The 26659-nt window shown below is 34.0% G+C and overlaps 1 protein-coding gene across 1 annotated transcript; it reads right to left on the bottom strand.

The window, feature by feature from the left end:
* Positions 1 to 789: 789 nt before the first annotated feature.
* On the bottom strand, positions 790 to 12070 carry LOC136984103 (E3 ubiquitin-protein ligase RING2-like). The gene is made up of 2 exons (XM_067281028.1): positions 11174 to 12070; positions 790 to 1046 (listed from the first exon to the last, which is right to left on the bottom strand). The coding sequence occupies exons 1-2, from the start codon at positions 12009 to 12011 to the stop codon at positions 820 to 822; spliced, it is 1065 nt and encodes a 354-aa protein (XP_067137129.1). The 5' UTR covers positions 12012 to 12070; the 3' UTR covers positions 790 to 819.
* Positions 12071 to 26659: the final 14589 nt, after the last annotated feature.

Genomic DNA, 26659 nt, shown 5'->3' with positions numbered 1-26659 from the left:
ATTGTCACTTGAAAATTGCATCAGAACACAACTGTTAGTAATTCTGTCAGTGCTACAAAGCTCTCCTGATTTTAAACAATTCAAATACTTAAGGGATGTGCTGAAACATCATGCCCAACCAATGCAGCAAAACCTCTGGAATCTTAAAAAATTGACACATTTTGGATGAACATAATAATAGCCATCTGTCGACAACTAGTGGTATTCCTGTCACTTGTGCAGACCTGCAGAATTCCTTCAAAAAATTAGCAGGACGGTCAAAATATATGTTTACAGAATAGAGTTTTCTGTATAATATTTTTTACTCTTATTCTGCTCGGTCTTTATTTCAACATCTCAATTACTTTCGGCCACATATTGTTTCGCTCGACATCCCAATTAATTTGCAATCACGGATAACCAAGAGATACTGAAAACTTTGATGATATATTCTTAAAATATAATTAAGAATCGTCTATAAAATTATGTATTCTTAATATTCTTAATTACTTTTAGACTCTTTGTTCTAAATTTCAATTTTATTTTTCAATGTATGATATTATACAGCTATAAATTACTCTGTATTATTAAAATAAGATTTAAATTCATATAAAGATTTAATAAACTTTTGCACAAACTATTAATGGAATTTTTATAAGAATAAGCTGTTAGATGTAGTCAAACTACTCGAACCCTGTAATATATTTGCACTGTAAACTTTAAAGGAGACAATTTGTAATTGTAATCAAACTGGAATATGACAATAGCAAAATTATATAGAATAATGAAGTATTAACAAAATAAATAGAGTTATTTGAATTTGATTTCTTTTTACTTATTTCAAGATTTTCTAAATGCATAGTACATTTCCAAAGGTTTATTTACTTTCCAATATTTTTCATTTACTTGATCTAAGGTTAAGCTTCCCTTCAATAGGTGAAACTGCCCGTGAGAAACTGCTATAAAAATAGAAAAGGGCGATAACTCGGATAATAATCTGGAAGCGGGATCATCTTGTCTTCTGTCTAGTGCTATCCTAGTTGCAAGATATTTGGATAAATGGTCCACTAGAAAAAATAAAAAAGATAAATTTATTACTTTCATACATAAAAATATAATTTTTCTTATAATGTACATATATAAGTTATGAAACAAATTTAGGGTCTATTTACACACAACAGTGCAGTGCCTGCTCAGTTCAGTGATTTTTTGCCGGTGAGAAATCGTTGACCTAGTTTTAAACTATCCCGTCCAGACTCATCCGTCACAGTGGCGTGACCGTACTGTGAAAGTATATTTGACAGGAATGATATTTTTTTCACTGATAGTAAATTTATTTTCCAATGGATGACAAACATTTAATTGAAATCATGCATCAACACCCTGTTTTATTTGATTTATCTCGTTCGAAATACATGGACACTGGGTACAAAATGAATATTTTTCTGTTTTGTTTAATAAAATATGAAATGCATGTTGGGTCATTTGAAAATATTCAAAAAATATAGATTCGTCATCTCAATTTTTTATAAAGATTATGAAACTCCCATTCTGTTGATATTTTTTGTCCATGCTTGATGTACCCACTTGCAACACTTTTTTGATTGCATTTATTTTTCTTTTTCATCCAAAGATATAGCTATCATAGCCAATTCATCCTCAGAAAAGTCCACGACCACTCACCAACAGCACGGTCATGTCACTGTTGTGTGTAAATACTCATCACTGTACCAGCACGTCACTGTTGTGCGTAAACGGACCCATAAAGTTAATAATATATAATATAAAATAACCGAATGAATCATAATCCTACATTTGTAATAATCATATTGTAAGTTTTTCTGTAGATGACAGATTGAATTTTTCTCACATAACACCCGAACACTATAGTTTGTACAGTTGTCTCAATTATGCTTATTACAGACAGGCCTGATACACAACAGGGTTAGCCAGATAGATGAGGGATAGGTAATAATGCCTTAACCTTAGCTATCTATGATAAATTTATAATGTTTTCAACTTAATTCAAACTTGGGATCCCTGAAAACAGCATATCTTATAGCATGATCATTTGGCTAATTTTTCCTGTAAAGATATAAACTAATATATTATAACAATCTCTCTTATAAAGTAAACATTTCTAAAAGATCACAAAAATTGTTCAACAATAAATTCTTCACTGCTTGAATTAAACTATTTTCTTCCTTAATGTAAATCATCAAAAATCTTCTATAGCATTCAGCTTCAAGGCAAATATTATTAATATATATTATCAAAATTGAACAAACGAATAAAAAAAATAAAAAAACACTTTCCAAAATGCAACAATTAGTATGTTAATTAAACATAAACACTTTCCAAATCTTGAATTAGCCCAGTACAAAGATGTATAATTCACTTCACAAAGATTTTTGATGATCTATGATCTGCCTCGGGTTTAATGTTCTAAAACAGAATGTTTTTTATAAAGATTATGAAACTCCCATTCTGTTGATATTTTTTGTCCATGCTTGATGTACCCACTTGCGACAGTTTTTTGATTGCATTTATTTTTCTTTTTCATCCAAAGATACAGCTATCATAGCCAATTCATCCTCAGAAAAGATACAGCTATCATAGCCAATTCATCCTCAGAAAAGAATTTAAATTTAAATTAAGTTGATTAACATCAACTTAATTTAAATTTAAATTCTACAACAGACCAATCAGATGTGACCACTCACAAATGACATAATTGAGATAATAAAGAAGTGTCAAAAAGGACTTGCCACATATATGAAATGTTTTTTTTTTGTCTTTAAAGTTAATGCATCACCCTTGCTGATCTGTCATAGATCAAGAACACATCATTGTGACTGCATGATTGAGTTGTAGCATTGCAGAAAAATAATAATTGGATGTTGGTGGACAGCAGTTGTGAACATTCCAAGAGTGATGCAAAAATCAACTACAAGTGGTTTTTACTGTAAAACTATTTCCCTCCTCCATAAATATCTTTAACCATACTCCCCCAACACAGTTTCCAACTCTTTCATTTGGTCTATGTATGTAGCATGCTGTACAATTGTTGCCTGATGTAACTTTGCTTGTATGTTGCTGTCATAGGCATATATGGATAGAGTGGTGGTGGATCAGTTCCAAATGATACAAATGTCTATGTTTGTATCATTTGGAAGGTTAAACCTGACATTAGTAAATTAGTAAACCCTTATGGCATAGTATTTGAGATGAACGAGATGAGCAACACTAAAGTCCATTTCATGACTTTAAATATAATTTTTCTTAACAACCATGTTAATACTAAAGTATACTATAAGCCACATTTCCACCCAATATACATCTCTGCCAACTGTAATGGCCCATACAGCTACAAAAGTGATGCATTTAGAGCCATCAGAAAAAAAGGCGCACACACATTGTACTAGCCTAGTGGACACAAAAATAGAACTTCGTCAAATTGCAGGAATGGCATGTGCACATGGCTACCATAACAACTTAATCTATAAACTAGCACATAGCTATATACAGTAGACCCCCCTATAACACGGAATCATGTAACACAGCGAAAAAATTGCAATCATGTTTGTATAACACGCTAAAAGAGACTCATAACACGGTAAAACGTCATCGCCAACTCTTGTCACGACAGGATTGGTTGAATCTGAACCAATAGCAGACATTGCACAAACCGTTGAATTTAAACGAGCAGCGGACCTACTAAAACGGCCATTTATTATTTAACGGCCATAAAAAATTATATTTATATTAATGATGTCTCCAAAGTTCGGCAAATTTTTCGCAGAAAAATAACCTATCGGGAAACGCGCACTCGCCATTCGATGAGCCTCTCTGTGATAAAAACAAGCTTAAGCAATGGCGTCGTCGAACAGTGCACACTCGGTAAGTAATCCTAAAATTTTTTGTTTATAGCATAGTCAGTGGCGTAGCGTAGTGGGGGCGGCCCGCCCCGGGCGGCACTTATAGGGGGCGGCAAAATTTCACAATAAATAATAATATCTTGTAAAAATACCTAAATAAGGGGGCGGCGAAATTTTCCTCCGCCCCGGGCAGCTGACACCCACGCTACGCCGCTGAGCATAGTTCATATGGATTATTCCCAAAAATTTATATGTGATTTGGAAATGTTGAGTCAAATTAGTCTAGAATCGATAAATTTTATGGATAAAAACCTTTCAAACAGCCGTAGCCCCTAAACTGCACACGTGCCAGGCTGTGATTGGCTCGTGTATTTAAGTGACTCGTACAACACGGAATTCATATAACACAGAACGTATCTATCGTGTTATAGGGGGGTCTACTGTAATCCAAAAACATGGATGCATTGACTCTAATGTGAATAGTTGCCCAAGTAGAAATGAGGATGGTATGGCTATTTCTGACTGTACAATAATAAGCTATGTCATACTATATTTAAAAAAATAGCAAAGTTTAGGGCACCCAAATGTATACAGATGCAAACAGATGTAATCCAACTATATATATAAGCTTTCACATAATGGAAAAGACCCCATCAACATTGATAGGGCACCAGGGTTTATATGATCCCACTACAGGATGACAGGTTCCAGATGGATTTGGATCAATATTGGTTCCACTAAAAGATGCCCATAACAATGGTTAGCAGAGCACAAAAAGCAATCCACTATCATTCATATATGGTTATGACAATGACATACAAGCAAAGTTACATCAGTTGACAATTGTAAGACATGCTGCGCGCATACAGACCAAATAAAAGAACTGGAAGCACTGGAAATTTTTAAAGCAGACCAGCAAGGGCAATGCATTAACTTTAAAAACAAAAAAACACATTTTATGCAAGGCAAACCCTTTCTAACATATCTTTATGATCTCAATTACATCAACCAAGAGTGACACATCCAATTGGTCTGTCACAGAAATTAAGTCAATGCACTTAGGAGCATTCTTTTTTAGAATGTTAAACCTGAAACATTCTATCCCAGAAATTTCAACCTGAGACAGATCTTAAAAGAAGACTCTCTGAGAATGTTCTTGAAGTGAATTCAAGACTCTGGACTGATTCAAGGTTTGGAAGGTGTTTATGTTTAATTATAATCCAATTCTGCAGAAGATTCATACCATGTGTAGTCAGCAGAGAGAAAACATTGTATTGTGGAATGTTTTCTTAAACTTATTTAGAACCTGATAATGGCCTATGGTACCTTATGAATCTGATAATGGCAAATGCTCAGGTGTTGTGGCAAGGTTGTATTTTATAGATGATTTAATTTTGTAGTATGTTAATTCTCTCCACCACTTTCCAAAAGTTTAATAAGATTAGCCATGCTATCAATTAATTTGTGATGAGTTTCAACTGTTATTGAATTATGAACATTCATTATTGCACTTGTTACATCTTGAAACTATTTCCCTTCTCCATAAAATATCTTTAACAATACCTCATCAAACGTTTTCTATCAGGTTTGGATCTGGACTCAATGCTGACTGGTCTCTAGTTTAATATCTTTAAAATCAGTAAATCACAGCACCATATAAAATTATGACAAGTAACCAGTCTTAATATAAGAACTGCTTGTTTTTTATTGATAAAACATTTTAAACATCCTGTATAGGACATTCAGTCATCATCAGTATCCATTAAAGAACAACTCTGTTTTGAATACTATAATTTCTTTATAGTTTAATATTTTAAACTACTCTTTAGATTCTTAGATACATGTATAGATGCATTATCCTATTGATACATCCAAACTTTATCTCCAGTACTTTCACCAAGCAGTAATATTTCTTCCATTATGTTTATTTAATCTTTTAAATTCATTCTCTCATTAACAACAAGGCAGTTTATCCAATTTTTCTAAACCCAGCCTAAATCATAATAGATGCACAGCCTTGAATTTGTTTTTTAAATAACTGCAATTCATATCTAAGGTTGTGCCTATGGGGCGTGAACTCCATTCAGACCATCTAAGTTTCACTTCTTCTCATCAAAAAATATGATTGTGTTCCAATTAATCTGGTTTTTACTGTGTTGTCATGCAAAATCAACACGAGCAGTGATATGGTGGGGCTTCCAAGCAAGTTGTTCCATTCTTCTTGTGTATTCAAATTCCAAGATGACTTAAGAACTCAATAAATGATCCAATAAGAACAAGGGACTTCTGCAGAGGTTAGTATTTTGTTTGTTGTTGATCCTGGTTGTCAAATTTCTCAAAGAATGATGCATTTATCATATGAAGACAGAGTGAGGGCATCCAACACACTTCTTTTTTTCCATAATTTTTAGTGTTTTTAAATACCTGTTGACAACAGAAGATTTTCATATTTTTAATACAATTCTTCCATTTGATAAATTGCCATCATCTTTTAAGTCATCATTTTGTCTTTTTTCACAATCCATCAGTCCTTTGCCTTTCCTATATTTTAAAAACATATCTATTTAACTTAACAAGCTAAAACCAAATTTAAATTATAAATATATAAATAGTAACTACATTTAAAGAAAAACGTGGTTTAAAACTATAAATACAATTGTTTAAAAACTTCATAAATAAATTGAATGTATCTTTTTGCAAAGATGGCAAAGGCAATTTTAGAAACTATTGACAATAGAAAGCACTGATCAAATAAAAATTGTTAATTTAAATACAAAAGTCAAATGTAAAACTGTGTAAATTCTTAATCAAATTTTTCATTATTTTACTGATTGTATCTTTTTGCAAGTAAATGTGCATATCCTCTGAAAATTTAACAAATAAAAAATACGAAAACTCCATAGCAAAAAAACTTTTTATCAGGCTTTCTTCTCAGGAGTGGATTAAGGTCGGTTAAGACCCTGGGCACAGAAGGCCTCTCTTTTTTCAGGGAGACAGGGAAAATAAAAATACATGTTAATATTTTTTATTTATTTAAAAATATGGTTATATACTATTAATGTTTGATTTCCAATAAAATTTGAATATAATATATGTATAATATAATTAACAAAACATAATAATAATCATAAATTTTTGAACTAATAGAAGTCTGGGCCCAGGGCATGTGCCCAATGCGCACGCTGTTAAATCCACCGCTGTTTCTTTGTTTAAAATTTTCTGAATAGCATTTCTCACATGTAGATGATATCGTAAAAAGCAGATGTCACAGCCTACTGCTGTTTTGGAATCAACTTCCATTCACATTACACTTGTTTTCTACACTTTAGTGCAGTGTTTCTCAATCCTTTTTTGACCTTTTTGAGCTTAATATTTTTCTGTGGCCTCCATAATAGTAGTTCATTTTGATAAATTTAGCATTACAGATAACATTGTTAACATTAAATCATGTAGCTTTCAACCTTCAAATTCCAAATGTGTGTACTTATGGTATTACTATATATAATCATTATTTTTAAAATATTTCCATACTCAATTTTACACTAATTTCAGAGGTAAACAAATGGTGGCACTAAGTCTAAGTTTTATAGTATTTTCACTCTATATATCTACATGCAATAGACCTATATTTTAATATTAAATGTCCTTTGAAAAAAAAATACAAATGAAAATGATATGCTTTGAGTACATGGGCAAGATTTGACATGTCTTCATTTACAAGTAACAAATGTATGTATGTATTTCCACTGTCATCTTCCATCCTTCCTTAATCTCGAGAATGTAGAGGAAAGCCGAGACCACATATGAAAAGTTTAGTGGCAGGAGACAGGACAGTATTCACCGTTTAAGTGTGGAGCAGTACATCAGAGCGGTTAAACAAAACAAAATGAAAAGAAATCCATAATTTTTCTGTTGAAGATTGTTTGAAGAAATAGAAAATATATTATGGTGCCAAAAGAATAAGATAGGAGCCAAATTTTGTGCAAAGTAGCCAGACCTGGCATCACTTTTTGCATCCCTCCGATATACAAACTATCACATATTTGCATGAGACCGAATCAATTTAATGGGTTCCTTCTCGGTCTAATTTTTTTCAGGTTTATCATTCAAAAATTGTCAATTTTTTGTCAGTGATTTGATATATAGTTAATTTTGATATATTAATTTGATATATAATTAATTTTTATGAAAAATATGCAAAAACTTAGCTCTTACAACTGTTGTTTACGTATAGCCTACATCAAAGCAAAAAAGTGATCATTGTATATAGATGTATGGGATAAGACAATGACTGAGAATGGGTTAAAGGGGTGGATGTCTTTAAACTTTAACCCCTATTTTCTGAGTACATAGAATGGTCTGCTAAAACCAGTTGTTTGAATTGCTCTGCAATCTGAGGTAGAATTTCTCTTTGCCTACCACTTTCTTATCATGATAAATTCTATTCTACTAAAAATAAAACATTTATTACAGTACCACTTTGCTTTTTACACTTTCAACATGAATAATAAAATCATTATTGGAAATAGGGTTATTTCTTGGGGGTTGTGAAGATAATTTACAATTTGGTTTAATGAATTCTAGTAAAATCTTTGTTTGTTTTATCATGTTAAAATTAATATTGTGACAATGGTATTTTGCAGGGTAATGGCAAAATTTGCTTTATTGGTGTTTGTTTTAAAGTGAGTTTGCCATATTAATAAATATGTTATGATATACACAGGAAATTACATTACAAAGAGTACTACAGTAATAAAAAGTTGTAAAAGTATTTAAATAAGTTTAAATCTTAGCCACTGTGAAAAAAAATTTTAATATAGATTAAAAATAAAGATGATCATCATCAAATATTCAATTTCAATTGTATAGAATAATAAACTTAATAAAAGAAAACTATATAGCTAATCTCATTTAAAAAGTAGACAATTGACCTATGTAATGGTTGGCTATAAGCAAAATTCTTGCAGAAGGGCGTCCAAGCTAAAAGGTTCTTAAAAAAAAAAAAAAAAACTGTATATTGAATTGCATTTAAAAACAGTGGTGCCTAATACTTTGAATTCAATTAGTTTCGGGAGGCCATTCAAACTCTGCTTTAAAGTACAAATCAATTTTTTCCATTAGAAATGATGGAAAGTGAATTAATCCATTTTCAGACCTAAATAATACTCATTTTATTAAACTTAAAACAACAAATACACATAATTTAAGGTATAAATAATGCAATTAAATGCTATAAATAATTAGAGATTATTTATTGTGGCATTGTCACAATGCCAGACTGCAATTTTTTAATTTAATTTAAAATATATGCTCTCCACCTCAAATTAGTAGTATCTTGCCCCTGTACATCACACTTTTCCTGTTAGCAACAGTGTCATGCTGGCCATCTATTAACTACTTTCAGGAGAATAGTTTTGAATTGAAATAATGTGACTTTCTGATTGCATCACAAATTCGTATATAGTTAATTGGAGCTTCCTATCCCTAAGCTTTACATCTATCTAACTCTGTTCTTGAGATTGAGACAGATGGACAGATGACAGTGGGATTGTACAAGTCTGCAATTTTTTCAAATTGCAGCCCAATAAATGAAAACACAAACAACAAATATGTAAATACTGCATAATAAAATAAAAAGTGCATTTAGTATAACTTTATCCTAACTGTGACAAGTGCTGTTATCTCATTTCTTAAGGTCACTACGTAACTTGCTTGGCTTTCTCACAAATATCCTCTCGGAAATGCAATCACCAGCCAATTTCTTCTCATTTATCCACACTGGGCGGTGTTTTTTCCATCTCTACCATGCAATTTTCCTGAAGTCAACATTGTCGCACTTTTAGCCATATTTGCTGCTTTTATTGCTTCCCCATTTTTAAGAATGATGCGCAGCATCAACTTTGGCATCTTAAATGTGGCCGCCAGATTTACCACACATATATATAGCTTTCACACTTTGTGATAAGTTTCTTTTTCACCTCAATCGTCAATATTACAATCTTCTCTTAGCTTTGTTGCTTTCACACTCTTCTTGGATGCCATGGTTAATAGGTAGGGATTATACTGTATATATAATAACCAAATACAGCAAGAACTCACAAGCATAATAGAAGAGAGTGATAGGTGATTCAGATGCACAACAGATGGCATTTAAGAAGTCAATGCATTTTTTCATTGTATGCACAGTCAATCTTAGAAGAATCATTCAAACTCAGAGTATACTATATGCATTAAGTCAGTTAGTGGCTAACTATTCTTTATGTAAGCATAATGCTTTCTCATCATAATTACAGAATCTCATGTTGCAAAAAATTTACATATGTTGAATTGTAATGAGTGATGAGAGGTGCTTCTATCACCTGTCCTAGTTTGACATTTTAAACATCTGGCACGCCTATGCTTAATGCCTTGAAATGTATTAATTTATTAAAAAAAACAATAGTTTATTTCTTTATTTTGTATTTAATTCAATTATATATGTTTTATAAGCATTAAATCATCAGAGTAGCCTATATGGATTACAAGCCTGTAACAATTTAAATATTTTAAGAAAATAGAAGATCTAACAACCAAAATACAATATTAATAATTTTGAAATTATTGATAATAGTTATAAATTCATAATATTCATTAGTGGTCATTTAGAAGTCATTTAATATGATTTTTATTGAATTTAGTTTTAAAAAGAGAAAAATTATTCTCGAGATGGAATACGAAAAATAAAATCAAAATTACTCTTTGATCTTATTTTGTTGTTTGTGAAATTTCTTCAATTAGTCAAGATAGGATAATAAAAATTGCAAATCCTGAATATTTTGAAATCCATACTTACTATATTGTGGATTAACAAATATTACATAACTGGCAACTATATTAACTAATATTAATACATAATGTTTATTAGTATATTGTGTCTTTTCTGGCCGGTAGTAGTTTTGTCCATTATCAACGAGCCCAACCAGTAACGAAACTGTCCAGTACTAACGAGAAGGAAGAGCGACGCAACCAAAACGTCTGTAGAAAACTCACAAGAGTTTGGATTGGATTTCAATTCGGAACCCTCACAGATGCAGCAAATAATTTACCACGAACCATCTGACAAAACCTAAAACAATTATTCAAAATTAAATTTAAAATTCATTTAAAGTTTAATTTATTAATAAGAATTTGATAACTTTGAATTTTTGATTCTGTAAAATACATCTCGGAAAAGTCTATCCTTTTCTTCAAACGACGCCAACACATTTACCTTCCTAATTAATTTCTCTCTTTTTAAGATAAATTTTTAAATTACATAATTTAAAAATATATTTTACCTGTAGCATTTGCAGTAGTCTTGATATATCTAACTTGCAATAAATTCAGATCCGTATCGTCCACGTCGTCGGGATGGGGTTTGAAAACGAGTTCGATTTCGTTTGGCGCTCCGGGACCGATTTCCACGTCCTGTCCGACGGCTTCCGAGGTCTCGGATTCCGTTCCGCCGTCGTGATCGTCCCGTTCTCTCGAAGGCAAATCCACTTCCAATCTCAACTTCTGTTTCTTACGGGGCTGCGACGACGCGCCGTCGACGGAGACCGGCACCGGAATGGAAACGGGTATGGAGACGGGAACGGTGGGATTCGGCTTGGTCGCCGGAACGGGTAGCGGAACGGGCAAGGAACCGTTCTCTTCGCCGAACTGTTTCTTAACTTTTTGATTTGTTCTATTCAATACTTGCATTCTCATTCCTTCTTCTATGCTATGAGCAACAGCCTGGCTATGTTGGACATTTAATTCTGCCAATTCTCTTTCTTGATGAGCTTCGTATTCTTCTCTACTGGGATAAATCTTCGAGATAAGCATGTCAAAATTCGGATCGGGACGTAACGATCTTTTCGAAACAAGTTTTTTCCTACAGTTCGGACATTCTTTGTTTCCACTTCTCAGAGCTGTTATGATGCATTCTTGACAGAAGCGATGCAAACACTCTTTGGTTGTCATGGTATTTTTTAATAAATCTAAACAAATAGGGCATCTCAACTCGGTACGAAGACTCCTCGGTAACACTGCTATTTCTGTATTGTCTGTAATTAAATCCTGAGGAGTTCTATGCAGTTCGTACAGACTTAATTCCCACGTTTTGTTGGACGATTGCGAATCCGAACACGACATTGTTGTCTGTTTCTTCTTAAATGTTTTTATCGTATTTCCCTATCTGTAGGGATAAATTCCTATCTTTGTCAAAACGTAACACTTAAATAAAAATGTAAATGAATAAAAGACTTAAATGAATTATTTTAAAATAATTTTTGTATAAATGGCTGGTAATAAAATAATATAATTCGATGAAATATTTCAAAATTTTTCCTTTTAATCCTTACTTTTTTCCCTTTCTACGGAAAATGTAGTAAAAGCTGTCTTTCTCGAGGGAATTTCCCTGAATTTACAATCAATCTGAATGTGACGTAACATAAAATTTTTGTTACGACGAATAAAATAATTTCTTTCAAAATACTTTTAAATTTGCGCTATTTTTAAATTTTTAAATTTTATATATTTTGAATTTTTGTAAAATTTTGCTTTGTTTTTGTATATTGTGATATTATTTTAATTCCATACGAATAGTACGTTCAAAAATAGTAAAATTTGTGCAATATTAAACATATTTCGTCAAAAATTTTCGTGTCAGAAACAGATGAAATCATTTTTATTTTATTTTCAAATGCGTTTTAATATATTTAATTTTTAATATAAAAATAAATTAATTAATTTTAGACAAGAAAAATTGTTTCTTCTTCTTTAAAACTGAATGAAATGCTTAAGAGCGCATTTAACTGCATTAATCCTACTTTCATGTAATAGTTCACATAATTACGCACTTCCCTGGTGTTTCATAAATTGCGTTTGGTGCAGTTCGGCTAGGCAATTGAAGAAAAAAAAAACAGGTAATTTACATAGTAATTTGTATTGTATATTTAGTAAGCCTGTGCGAATATTTAGAATTTTCAATTCCGAACTCGAATAATAAATTATTCGAAAAATGTTCTAACTCTCCCCCTCTCTTTTTTCTGCGTTCTAACCAACGAGCCCCAGTATAGTACATAGAGTGGCTGTATCGATATCGTGTTGAAAATTCAATACATATACGCCATTTTCCTTTTAGTCTAGAGAGCGTGGCATTTGTGTTGTGTAAAGGCAACCAGCTAAAACATTCTAACCCATTGTGTAAAAGTCTGCTAAGGAAAGGAAGAGTTTTAACCCTTAACTTAGATGGTGCGAGTTGAAATGATTCCACTTAGTTCTTCTTCTTTTTTTTTTTTTTTTTAATTTTGAAAATAAATAACAAGACATTTCTTTCTTTAACCCATTTTTTTTAATGTTTCTAAACGAAACAAAATATTCTGTAGAGATAAATGCATTTCTAAACATTCTTAATTTTACTTTCATGGATGTTATATACAAGTGGTGATATTCGAAATAGTTAACAAAGGGTTCGCTAGCAGAAAAATTTTCCCTGACAATCACCGACAAACGAAATGGAAGTTTTGGCTAGAAATAAATACAATACCTTTTCTTGCGATATATCTAATAATCAGTGGCGTATTTGGAACGTAACGAGCCCTGGGCGAAGACCAGGTAACAATAGTATATTAGTGCTGTCGACTCTTTTTTTTTTCTTTTTTTTTATTTTTGCAGAGAAATTTTTCACCCTGAATAATAGACAGATAATATGTGATAATGCTGATATAGACAGATGCCATCATCTCTCGAAATACAATATCCTTTTTATTTCGCTGTCCATAGCCCGACACGTGTTCCACAGCCATCTTGTATTATCTCGCGCGCGTGAGATTGTGGGATCTCTCTTATGACTGGATCTAGTTTCAAGAACTCTCTTGAATCGATCGCGATTAAACCTCGTTTCGGTCGAGATTGAAACGGTCGAGAGAGATCGCACCAAGACATAGTCCCGACCTTGCTCACAATCTAGATTGAAATGCTCCGTGCGAACAGGGTATAAGGCTCTAGTTTAGTAGTATTACATAGTATATGTATATTTTAATATATTTAAAAAAAAAAAAAAAAAAAAAAAAACACTGAGAAATGTTCCGTGTGTTTAACAAGGTTCGGAAAACTGAAAATTTTAACAACGGGATCGGCCGAACCTGTGCGAACCTGCTGAATATCACCACTGGTTATATATTAGGGTTTCTTATTTCCCGGTCTTTTGCTTGTCCCGGGATTCCGGGATAAAAGTGAACTGTTTCCCGGGATCCCGGGAAATCCCGGGATATAATAAATTATTTTTAAAATATAAAAAATATCTTGAAATCGAATGATATCATTATTTTTCATTTTTTAAAGTAATTTAAGTGTTCTACAACCTCCAAAATCGTATTAATAATGATGTGTAAAATATGTATTAAAAATACCTTTGAATTACGTAGAAAATTCACAAATAAAAAAAAATTTGTTAAAGTTTGTTCGAAACTGCTTATAACAAAAATTGCCTACGAATTGAGTTAAAAATTTAAAGAAAAAAACTGAACTTTGATCAAACTTCTAACTTAGAAAATGATATTTTTTATTTAAATAAAACATAATACAAATATTACTGTAAATTTTTATAATGAGATTTTAAGAAACAAAGATGGTCGGATACTCCGATCACTCAATCTGGTTCTTAATTTGGTAATAAAAAGTCCTGCTGCCGAGAATGCCCTTTCTGATTCAATCGATGTGGGTGGAATCGTTTTTAACGCATTTAACAGAAGACAGATGTTGTGTGTTTTTTCACCTGTAGCCTCAAAGATTTCTATTTCGTTCTCGAGACGCGTTTCAGTACTGCTTTTGTTGTCCACTTTTCTTGATCTGTCTATCTCAGCTTCTTTGATAGCAGCATCAAGCTTTTCAGCTAAAGTCATTGCAGATGAGCTTGCGACATCTGGTAGTTGATCTGTATCACCGGAAGTAGAATCAGTAGATACTTCAAAAAGACGATCTAACATCTGTTTTGCTGATAAAATTAACATAGTCTTGGTTGGTAAGGCTGGCAAACTTTTTTCACTTGGGAAAGTTGAAACTTTTCCATAATTCTTTCCACTATTGAGATATTGTATGAGGCCAGTCAGTTTTACATTTCTTCTCTCTGCTATGCGTCGAATAAACGACTCTTTTAGTCTTCTTGAAAAAGGTGTGTTTAGTTGATTTAACTCATTTATAATAAAAGAAAAAATACCTTCCGATGAAAGTAAAGTCGATCCTCTGTTGCCAAGCTTTTCTGCTCCAGCTTTTAATGGCTGCAGTGATGCCACGATGTCACGAATTACAGTAACTTCTTGTTTGTCAAGATCAAAATTGTCCGTATCTTTATTACAGTCAATGATTGCTTTCGATATGGATGATCTTATTTTAATAAATCGCTCTAACATGGCTAAAAGGCTATTCCATCGGGTTTTGGAATCCAGAAATAAGTGCAAATTTTTCCCATGTTCCTGTTCAACGTATTTTTGTAAGATGTTATTCTTTAAAGGTGATTTGCGAAAAAATTTTGCTATTTTTCTAACCTTATTAATGATTTGAGAACAGACGATTTCATTACCTAGTGTGTCATGTAATTCAAATGAAATATCTATATCGAAAGGATCTTCAGCCAAACGCTCACACAAAACACTTTCAAAATCAATACTATAACTAAAGTCTTCTTCATCTTTCTCAATATCGTCATTGCGCTCTTCATCTTCAGTTTGAATTTCTTCAGAAAGAGGGACTGCTACTGAAGTGGTTGACTTTTGGTACAAAACATCACATACCGCTAAATGAATTCCGTGTGCATAACATAACTGATGCTCACATTCAATTAACCTTCCAAATTTCACCATTACAGCTGCACCATCAGTAACACAAGCCACCACGTGTTTTTCTAAAGATATGTGAAATTCTTTTAACTTTTCTTTGATTACTTGGACAGCAGTTTCTGCAGGTAGAACATTGGAAATCTTCACCATTCCTAAGTTCCAAAATGTTCCGTCACTTTTGTGTATGTTTATATTTAAATACCGGCGATTGTTTAGTGAAGTATATTCATCCAAGGATAAACTAAACCTTGATCCTCCATTTATTTGGCTATCAATTTCAGAACATAATCGTTGTTTGATTTGTTTGTAATGCGAATGGATGAGATCCATTACATCTGATGGATTTTTTGGTAAAGTGTATCCTCTGTCTGTCAATGATTTTCTGATGAACTCACTTTTTGTAATAGAGTTGATAGAGATGCCATCTAAAGTCGCAAGTTTTGTTACTATTTCTTCACACGTTTCTTTTTTAATAAAAAGCGATGGTAAGGTTTGTTGAGAGGCTAATCGCTTACTGCTAGTTTCTCCAGTTTCCTCGGCTGTACGCTTAGTACTAGTGACAGATAATTTGTCAATATTATGCTTGTTACGCAGATGTCTGATAAGGCCGCTTGTTGAAAAACCTTTACACTTTATCTGTGTTTTACATTCATTACAGGTTGCAAATTCTTGTTTCAAATCCTTAACGAAATATTTCCAAACAAATGATTCTGACATTCTTGATTAAAGGGATTGGTTACGAACAAAATAAATTATAAATTATAACGTAGTATAAATGTAGATAATAGGCGATTACAGGAAAATCCTTGAGTTAACTCGCAGCTCACAAATTCACAAAAGGAAGTGTGACATATGCACAATTTATAAATAATTTTAATTTCAGTTATTCACATCAGATTTGTTAAATTTTACAGGATTGTATTATCTTTCAACTTTAGGGGAGTAAAGCTTTTTTTATTTTCTCCCGCGAAAGTAATAGATTCTACTAGTCCCCCACTTTGAACGACAACAAAGTGCTAATCGTTTTATTACTTTGTTTTCAAAAACTCCCTTATCTGTCAGTAGTGAGTTAAATGACTAACAAATTGTTTTTGCACTCGGGGGAATGTTTTCTTTTAAATTTAACAACTAGTATTGACAGTAATGAAGTCTATAATTTTGTTTTTAATAATTAAAAAAATATTGATAAAATAGCCAAATAAATGTTCGGGTCACAATTACTAAATGGTATTGCTACGTAATAAACATAGATTTTAATTGTTGCAAAATTGAAAGTATTAAATTTGTAAATAGCGTCCCAACTGAATAAAGTAATGAATAATCTGCCAAGTATTGAATAATGTCACCGTAGTGTGTCTGTAAAAAAGCAAAGTAAACTACAACACGGTTTCATCAGAATCAAAAGTATTAAATTTCTTATCGTGTTATGATCGCGAGACAGCACAGCGATAACACCGAGCGAGAAAATCGCGTTGTCAAAAAAGCTGCAATAACTTATTTGAAATTAATTGGGATTTGGCCGGTCATTGAAACCAGGAGAAAAAGATAGAATGTGTAGTATTATGGTAAAGGTTAAACGTTCCACATTGTTATTTTATTCAATTGCAATTGTGCTCATAATAATCGCGAGAATACAGAGCTCTCACTCTGCCAGATAATTCACTGCAGGTGGTAGTAAGGAATTGTTTTTCGCAAAATTTCTGTAAATATATATATATATACAAATTTTTAAAACCTCTGTTGGAATCACTTCAGAACGTATCAATTGAGGATTACTACAAAGCCCGCAGTTCAACAATTATTTATTTTTGAGACATATAAACAAAAAAAACTAATAAGCAGGCTTAAATTAATAAATATAAATGCATTCCGGCATTCTGACAGTTTATGAGTTAATTATACTTTCTATTTGTAAAATTTCTTCAATCTTAACACAAAATAAGAAAAAAGTGAACTTTTAAAAAAATTGCGGGATTTCCCGGGATGAGAAAAATTTCCCGGATATTTCCCGGGGTAAAAAAACAGCCGGGATCCCGGGATCCCGTTTCAGAAACCCTATTATATATATATAGCAGCCTCAACTCCCCCCCAAAAGAATAGAAAAAATATTCCGCGCATGTGTTGGCGTCTATAAGAAACGAAATTTGGCATAATAGCTTGTGTTTATAAGGAGCATTGGTGTTCCTTATTATTATTTAATAGCATCATACCTCCTTAATATTAAAGAGGTGGAGAGATAGAGGGGTATCATGTGTCTTATCTGGAGAAAGGTCAAACTTAATGACGTTATTCGTTATCAACATTTACAAGTTTTTTTCATAAAACTCATCACTACTTTCAAAATTAACCTTTTTGCCATTCGACAATAATAAAAAATGTAAAAAGTTATCAAGGTTTCTTCTTCCAATAGTGAGACTAGTGATATTTATCACGTCTTTCTTAATTATCCGCAATTAACAGAGCATTTAACGATGCATTTCGGATTGGTAATTTTCCAACACCTCTTCAGGCTCGTGGCTTCGGTGTCTAAAGTTGTGTGGTCTACAACATAACGAACAGAAGGTTAGTTCGTGTTAATATATAATTTTGCTATCTAGAATGATGCACATAGTGCGCAATTTGTACACATCCTAATGATATAGTTTTTATATATCAGTCACTTTCACCTACTGACAACGTGCCCGGATCGGACTGACCGCGGTACACGATAAATAAACAATATGGCCGAGAGAAAAGCCCTTTCGAGACCTGGCTCGTGTTTAGATAATAAATATATTGTTATATTAAGGTTAAGTACTAACTTACCACTTTAAACTCTGGTCTTACTTTATAATAATGTTTAAAAATGTAGAAAATAGTTAAAAGCAACTGCGTTTGAGATTTTGCACAGTCTCAACTGGGGGAACTGTCTGAAACATAACGTCGGCAAGTCGCTCGGTTAAAAGTTAAAAATTTCCCATGGGATGAGAGGAAGGAGTTGACCATAACTGCTGACACGTTGACGAAAGGAAATAGCATTTCCTTTAAATCGGAACAGTCCCGCGTATGCGGTCACGACAGATGCAATGGAAGAGCTAGGTAACGTGGCGCCATCTAGTTGGGATGAGAGATGTAAATCTGGTTCCCTTTTTTTAGAACACGGATAACTTTTCTGAAATTCACCAAACTCTGCAAAAGTATCAAGCAACTGTCTGGCTTTATATTCAAAAAACAGCACCCAAAAATGTAAAAATACTTTTTTGTTATTAAGCGTCAGAGGCGAAAGTCGACACTTTTGTTTTCTGAATATATCTTTCCTGAGTTAATTATATTTTCCAAAATGTAATTTATACACATGCCAGGGGTCTACTGAGCATTATGACATAAAAATCATCAAAATCTAACGCGGGAATGTTTTTTAAAAGCTCAGACAAAAATGTGCAAATGTTATCCCAGTATCCTGGGCTTGGCTTAGGAAATTATTTATATGGAAATAGCGTAGTTTGTAGCAGTGGCGTAGCGTGGGTGTCAGCCGCCCGGGGCGGAGGAAAATTTCGCCGCCCCCTTATTTAGGTGTCTCAATTTAAAAGACTAAAATATACAGTAATTCTAAAAAACTTTTCGGCAAAAACAATCATTATTGTGTATTGTACAGGTTACAAATAAAAAAAGTCATGTATATATGTTTTACAATATAATAATGACATTTATTACAAAACTTTTTACCAGATAATATTATTATTATTTATTGTGAAATTTTGCCGCCCCCTACGCCCGCTCCCACTACGCTACGCCACTGGTTTGTAGATAAACTTAATATGTAGGAAAAATTAAAATAAGTGTAAATAAAATTCCGAAATTGATCCAATCTGATTTTTGCATGTGACATTAACATAATTTTTAGGAAAATCGGTGAAATAAAAATTTCGACGACTTTTTACGACTATGGATCTCAGAGCTTTTGTGTAAGTACCTGCAACGAAGTTGCTGCATTACGAGTCTGATTACGAGTCTGCTGCAGCCAGTGGCGTAGCTAGGGGGGTGAGGTAGGTTCGGTCCGCACCGGGCCCCTGGAAAACGATAGGCCCATGGGGGCCCCAAAATCACGAAAAAAAGTACCGAAAAATTTTTCGGGGACCCACAAATCTGGTTCCGCACCGGGCCCGGAGAATCCTAGCTACGCCACTGGCTGCAACGATCGTGTTTTAACTTGCATTGACGTGTTGCAACTATCTTATTGATAATGTCGTCTTCTTTGATAACCTTTTGGTAAATAAATGTTTGTTGTCTTTATTTGTATTCAGTGTATTGTATTGAACAAAATGGTTATGCGGACCGCGATCGTCATTCTCTCGGTTATCTGGCCCGCTGTGAAAAAAGTTTGGTGATTCCGTTTCGTACCATTTAGTGATGTTTATTTATTCTATTTTTAGAGCATAATAATTAAAGTCGTTTTATGTTAACATTCAGAATGTTAAAAAATTAAAAAAAAAATGGCTGGTCATTCGACGCATCTGTTAAATGTTGATCATAAACAAATATCAAAAATTATTAAATAAACAAATAATAGTAAAAATTAATTCTAAAATGGCAGCATGCTGGGAAAATTTTGTCAAGCGTATATAAGTTGTAATCGCAAATTGTATTGTGTACTTGTAATCAACCCTACTGAAGAGGCCAGAGTATCTGGCGAAATGCATTTAGGGAAAAGTTTGCAGTAATAAAAGAATTTCTCTTTGTTGGAAACTGTTTTTTTTTTCGACTTTTTAATTTTTGATTCTACTTCATTTTTTATGTTTTAGAGTTAAGTCACTAATCCTCCACAAGTCGGAAAGGGAAGAAATTTAAACTTTCGTGTACTAGTTTATAGTACAATTAAGTAAGATTAATAACAAAATCTGACCCCCATTGGTTTTTAAACGATTTTAATTTTTTAAACAGCGTTTATGTGATGAAAGTTCAAACGTCGTGTTACCAAGGCATTTTCCGGCCATTTTAAATTGTGGGAAGATATTCAGTATTCTGGCATTTATGACGTCATTTATGATCTTAACAGTTTTGTGATAGCTTAAGTGTAACTGTTAATAAATCATTTATTGAAATGTTCGAAAAATTACACCTACTCGATAACTACAAAGCAGACAAATCCCTATATAGATTTTTATTAGTCGCTCAGATCGTAAATATTATTATAAATGCAAGAATATCGAACACTTCCCACCCCTGGAAGTGGCCAGCAAATCGCCTTCGTAACTCGACATTTGAACTCTTACCATCTAAACCACATTTGTCCACTCTTCCATTCGTAACAACAATTTCACTTTTATTTTTCATTAGCTCTGCCCACGTCATTTTTGATGAATTATAATTAATTGACGTAAGAGTATTTACGTTTTGTCGTAATTTTTATGTTCCATTTAAAGTGTCCTATCCAGTCCGTTTGCTACTTAGAATTCAATTAAAATGAATTTTTACAACTGAAAGGATAAATAATATACTGTATATAGGCCTATACTACAGCGGCCGGATTGCCGAACGGTTAAGGTTAGCAGCCTGCCGCCCTGGGGACCCGGGATCGAATCCGGACGGGTCGAATAATCCCCAGGAATTTTTCGGGGGGTGGTCCGTCCGGATATGTCGGTCCCCGTCCCTCACCACCCGGTCGCCCCATTGTGGGCCTGGCCGAACCCATAATGGGCTTGCTAAACAGGCCCTCTTAGTGCCCACAGGGCGGAAAGAGTTAAAAAAAAAAAAAAAGCCTATACTACGTTATTTTAATTATACAGTATATGCTAAGTATACTGAGAACAATATATACTGATATAGGGAACATCAGGATTAAAAAACTATTCTTTTTTGTGATAGGTAGGTAAACACAACTGCGCCTAATACTGTACTTTTGTCTTCGTTTATGTGCTTACTTGCCTTAATATGCCGGTTTAAACTTTGTCTATGACTACATTTTAAACCACACAAACCACATTCCATTTTATTTAACGTTAATTATTTACTGTAACTCCAAATTATTTTTTTTTACTGTATTGCCCTTTAAAAAAAGGTAAAATTAAAATTTATCTTTTCACACTTTTACTTACCAAGGAAAATGAGGAGTTTAAAAGGAGTCATTCACAATTAAAATATTCTACATGAATAAACGAAAAAGACGTGTAGCTATAGCAAATAATAATCATATTAATATGTTTAATTAAACAATAACGTTTTTATTCAAGAGTTGGCTTTGGTACAGGTTGCCTGTAGTCTACTGAGGCTGTTTGGAAATTCATTAGCCTGTAGGAAATTGTAAATTCACATCTTGGATGCAGGGTTTTTACAGTGGAAGTTGCATTTTATATGCCGTGAAGTATGGTAATAAAAAGTTATTTGCGATTTGCAACAATGAAATTTGAATAGAATAGAACGTTCAAAATGAATGGTTAAACTTTTAGACTTCATTAGCTAATAACTGTTTGAGCCTGGATGCAAAAGGAGGAGAGTTGGGCGTCGAGTTAGCAACCCATCCCTGTAAAAATTATGAGTGCTACGGAAACAGCAAAAATAAGCAAAAATTTTGATCATATGACAGCATAAACTGACAATGGTGTCCGATGTCCAATGTTGGAAACGATCTTTTCCGCAGAAGACAGTATGAAAATTGGAACATGGAATGTGCGTACTCTACATCAGAATGGAAGACTCGCTCAGCTATTACGGACATTTGATGAAAACCGGTTGGACATCCTTGGCGCCAGTGAGGTTAGATGGACGACAAACGGCCGAATCAGTAGTGATGGCAAAATCATTCTGTATGCGGGCCACGAAGAGTGACACAAACATAGAGTAGGTCTTATTCTGGGTAAATGAGCGATGAAAGCACTTATTTGATGGCGGCCTTCGATGATCAGATTATTACAGCTTGCTTTACCCATGGACATGCCAAAGCGACCATGGTGCAGGTTTATGTACCAACTAACAATGCGAACACAATAAAAGATGAATTTTATGAGTAGCTCCAAGATGTCTTTGATGGTATCCTGAATCATGACCTGAGAGTCCTGATCGTGGACTTCAAATGCCCACTGGGCATTGATCGTCAAGGACAGTGATTGGTGCTCATGCATCCTCTGCTTATATGAGTGACAATGGAGAAAGGCTAACATCGTTTTGTGAACAGAACGGGTTATGTGTTGGGAACGCCTACTGAGAGCATCAGCTTAGCCATTAGAAGACCTGGTGGTCACAGATGGGCGCACTTTTAATAGTAGATTTACAAAAATATAATTATAATAAAACATGCCAGGACAAAATTCAATATTACCTTTACAAAACCTTTGCGTCTTCTTTTAACGTCCTTTTCACACTCGGGAAATAACTGTCTTTACGGCGGAATCGACCTTCTTTTGTAGGCTACTCTTCCGCCTCAATATGTAAAACACGGTTAAAAAGGTTATTTCCCAAGTGTGAAAAGGACGATAAAAGAAGACGCAAAGGTTTTGTGATTGCTTCTGTGAATTTAATATTGTAAAGTATGAATTTTGTCCTGGCATGTTTTAATTAGGATATAATTATAGTTTTTGTAAAAATTTAATGATTGTGCCAAAAGCCTCGGGGATATTTTTAAACCGGTTTATACATATTGAGGCGGAAGAGTAGCCTACAAAAGAAGGTCGATTACCGCCGTAAAGACAGTTATTTCCCGAGTGTGAAAAGGACGTTAAAAGAAGACGCAAAGGTTTTGTGATTGCTTCTGTGAATTTAATATTGTAGAGATAGATTTTATTTATATTAGTAAAAAGTGGAGGTCATCAGTGCACAATGTAAGAGTTTACAGAAGTGCAGATATTGGATCTGACCTAGTTAGGGTGGATATTAAACTCAAACTTCATAATCACAGGCAGTTCATGCTAAAGACTGTTTGTGAGAGAAAAATTAAATGATCCAATCAGAGGCGTAGCTAGGGGGGCCCTCCCCAGGTGTCACCTGTGTAGGGGTGACACCTGGTAGGCCTGTACCTAATAAAAAAAAAGTCAATGGCCGCTTCACATGACAGTTTCTTCGCTTACGAGAAGACACCACGAGAGCTCGCACCAGCTGAAAATCTTACTATAATTTATTCTATAAATCTAAACTCATACGTCGTGACATCGCATATTCATTATATCGTGCAAGTTGCTCGTGTGCAAAGATATTACAATTCAACAGTGTTTTATAAAAGAGTTAAAAAGGGTGACACCACAATATCTGCACCAGGTGTCACCCATGCTAGCTATGCCACTGGATCCAATCATCACTGAAACATTTACTCTGGTTGCACAATCACTTCGCCCTTTTTCGAGAGATGACAGATATAAATCTCTGAGGGAACCTCACACACATTACCACGGAGTGCACCCAAAACATCATTGGAAGACATCGAGGAAGACAAAAGGATCAGTGGATCCAAGATCACTCATGGAAGTTGATTGAGAAAGGAAAGAGGCAAAACTTAAAAGGGACCAGGCTAAAACAATGGCTGAGATGGAGGAACTAAGCCAAAGATACACAGAGTTGGATAGATGTATAAAGAAAAGCTGTCAGAAAGACAAGGAATGGTTAGAACAAATGGGTGCTGAAGCAAAAGAGGCTTCCGACTAGAATGACTCCTAAACCCTGTACAGCATAGCCAGTGAACTGACTGGGATGAGGAGTAACTCCAACATTCCAATACAAGACAAAAACGATCAGATTGAGCGATCAGAAGCTTCCCAGCTTCTGATCGCTCAAGATGAGCAGATCAAGAGGTGGATGGAACATTTTCAGGAAACATTTAATCAAGTGGAATCGACCATAATATACGATTTTGATATTGGGATACACAGGATGAGCTTCAGGTGGATACTGGTGATATTACTCGAAGAAGTGGAGCTTGCAATTAAGAGCCTAAAGAATAGCAAGGCAGCCAGTTTGGACGAAATTACAGCTGAGATTTTGAAGCATGGAGGCAGCCCATATTGGAAAAGCTAATGTTATTATTTAACAGGTGCTGGCAATGTGGGGAGATCTCAGAGGATTGGAGAAGGGGAGGTATAGTCAGAATTCCTGAGAGGAGATATTTCTGAGTGTACCAACTGGTGAGGTATAACTCTCCTTTTTTTGCCTGGAAAGGAATTTTATGTGGTCCTCCTTCGACTCCTGCGGATTGCCCTTGATCGGCTTGTGAGAAGAGCAAACTGGGTTTTTCTGCAGAAGATCATGCAGTGAACAGATCTCCCTTCGAAATATCATGGAACAATACATTGAGTATCAATACCCATGGGCCATCAATTTCATTGTTTTCAAGGCTTTTGACAGTGTTCACCTTGAGTCCCTCTAGCAGATCCTGTGATTATATGTGCACCGACAAACCTTGTCACCATTTTCAAAGCCCTATACCTGCATTCCAGTTGTTGCATCAAGACTGAAGGTGGTCATACAGACTTCTTTGAAATTATGACAGGAGTCAAGTCCCCTTTCCTCTCCCTCATTGCCTTTGATTATGTCATGCAGAAGAATCCAGTGCATGCATTGGGGCCAACATCCACTGGTTTGACCAGGACCATCTTGAAGATTTGGTTTTTGTTGATGATATCACCCTCTTAGAGGAAAGCAAGACAATGCTCCAGGACACCACGGCCACATTGGGTCAGGAGGCACACAAAACTGGCTTCAGGATAAATGCCGTGAAGTGAAAAATTATGCATGTATGTAACACTGTCAAAACACAAGTAATTGTCGGAGCACAGCAATTGGAGGAGGTGGAGAAATTTATCTACTTGGGTAGTGTTCTTTTCCAAAACAGTGACGTGGAAATGGACATAAAGTGCCACATCGGAAAAGTAATGAGTCTTCTGGCAGATGAACAAGATTTGGTCCTTACCATCCATCTCATTGAAAATCAAATTCCACCTGTTCACCTCCATCGTGATTCCGATAGCTGTTTATGCTAGTGAGTCCTGGAAGATATCAGGAAACATCAATAGAAGGCTCGATGTCTTCCAACAGAGATGCCTATGACGAATCCTAAAGATCCAATATTTAGATCATATCACCAATGAAGAGGTTCTCCAAAGGAGTGGGATGTGCAAACTTCATAACATTATTGCCTGTAGAAGAGTCCGACTAGGCAGCCACATTTTTCATATGGAGAACAATAGGATCCCTTAAGCAACCATGAAATGAGTTTCCCTGGTGCCAAACGACTATGAGGATGCCCCAGGAATACTTGGTGTAGAGCTTTTCTTCAAGATGTGAAGATGCTCAATATGACTTGGGAGGAAGCTGAAGCCCTTGCCCATGATCGAAATTGATGGAAGATAGTTGCTACCTAGCATTGGATGAACTACTAATATTACTACCTACTTGCAACAAGAAAATGGTTATTACTACACCATTAAAAGAAAATACTGTAAATGTTTTTCAGAAGTTGAACCTTAGTAAGACTAGAATATCACACACTTTAAATTGCAATACTTTAACATCAAACAAATACACTATTTCTGTCTCATTTTTTCAAATTTAAATGACAAGTAATCTTACATCATTTTTACTACTTAACTTTCTCTATAGACCTTGACAAATTCCTTTTGCCCCAGGCCTTGCAAAAGTTCTAGCCAGTCTGCAATAGACATAACTGGTAACGTGGCAATGTGACACGTGGCAGTTAATCTATCTTCTAAAATTTTCTATTTAATTAATTCAAAATTAATTCATAATTATTAATTTTTATGTAAAATTATAGCAGAATTTTCCTACATTCAGAGGAGAGTCTGATAATTAATCAATTTGGTCAAATGTTGGGAAGTTGTGCTATAATGTCATATATATTTTTCTGTTCTTTAATAAAATAGTTTTCATTATTAGAAAACCTTGAATCTAACTGAATATCTATATGTTGTTATTAGAAAGATAAAATTTAAAAAAATTTTTGTAACATAGTTTTATTATAATATAGATTAATCAACAATAAAC

This window comes from Centruroides vittatus, unplaced genomic scaffold, assembly GCF_030686945.1.
Source record: "Centruroides vittatus isolate TY-2023 unplaced genomic scaffold, ASM3068694v2 contig_904, whole genome shotgun sequence".
Lineage (NCBI taxonomy): Eukaryota > Metazoa > Arthropoda > Arachnida > Scorpiones > Buthidae > Centruroides > Centruroides vittatus.
This window is presented reverse-complemented; position numbering and strand designations above follow the sequence as displayed.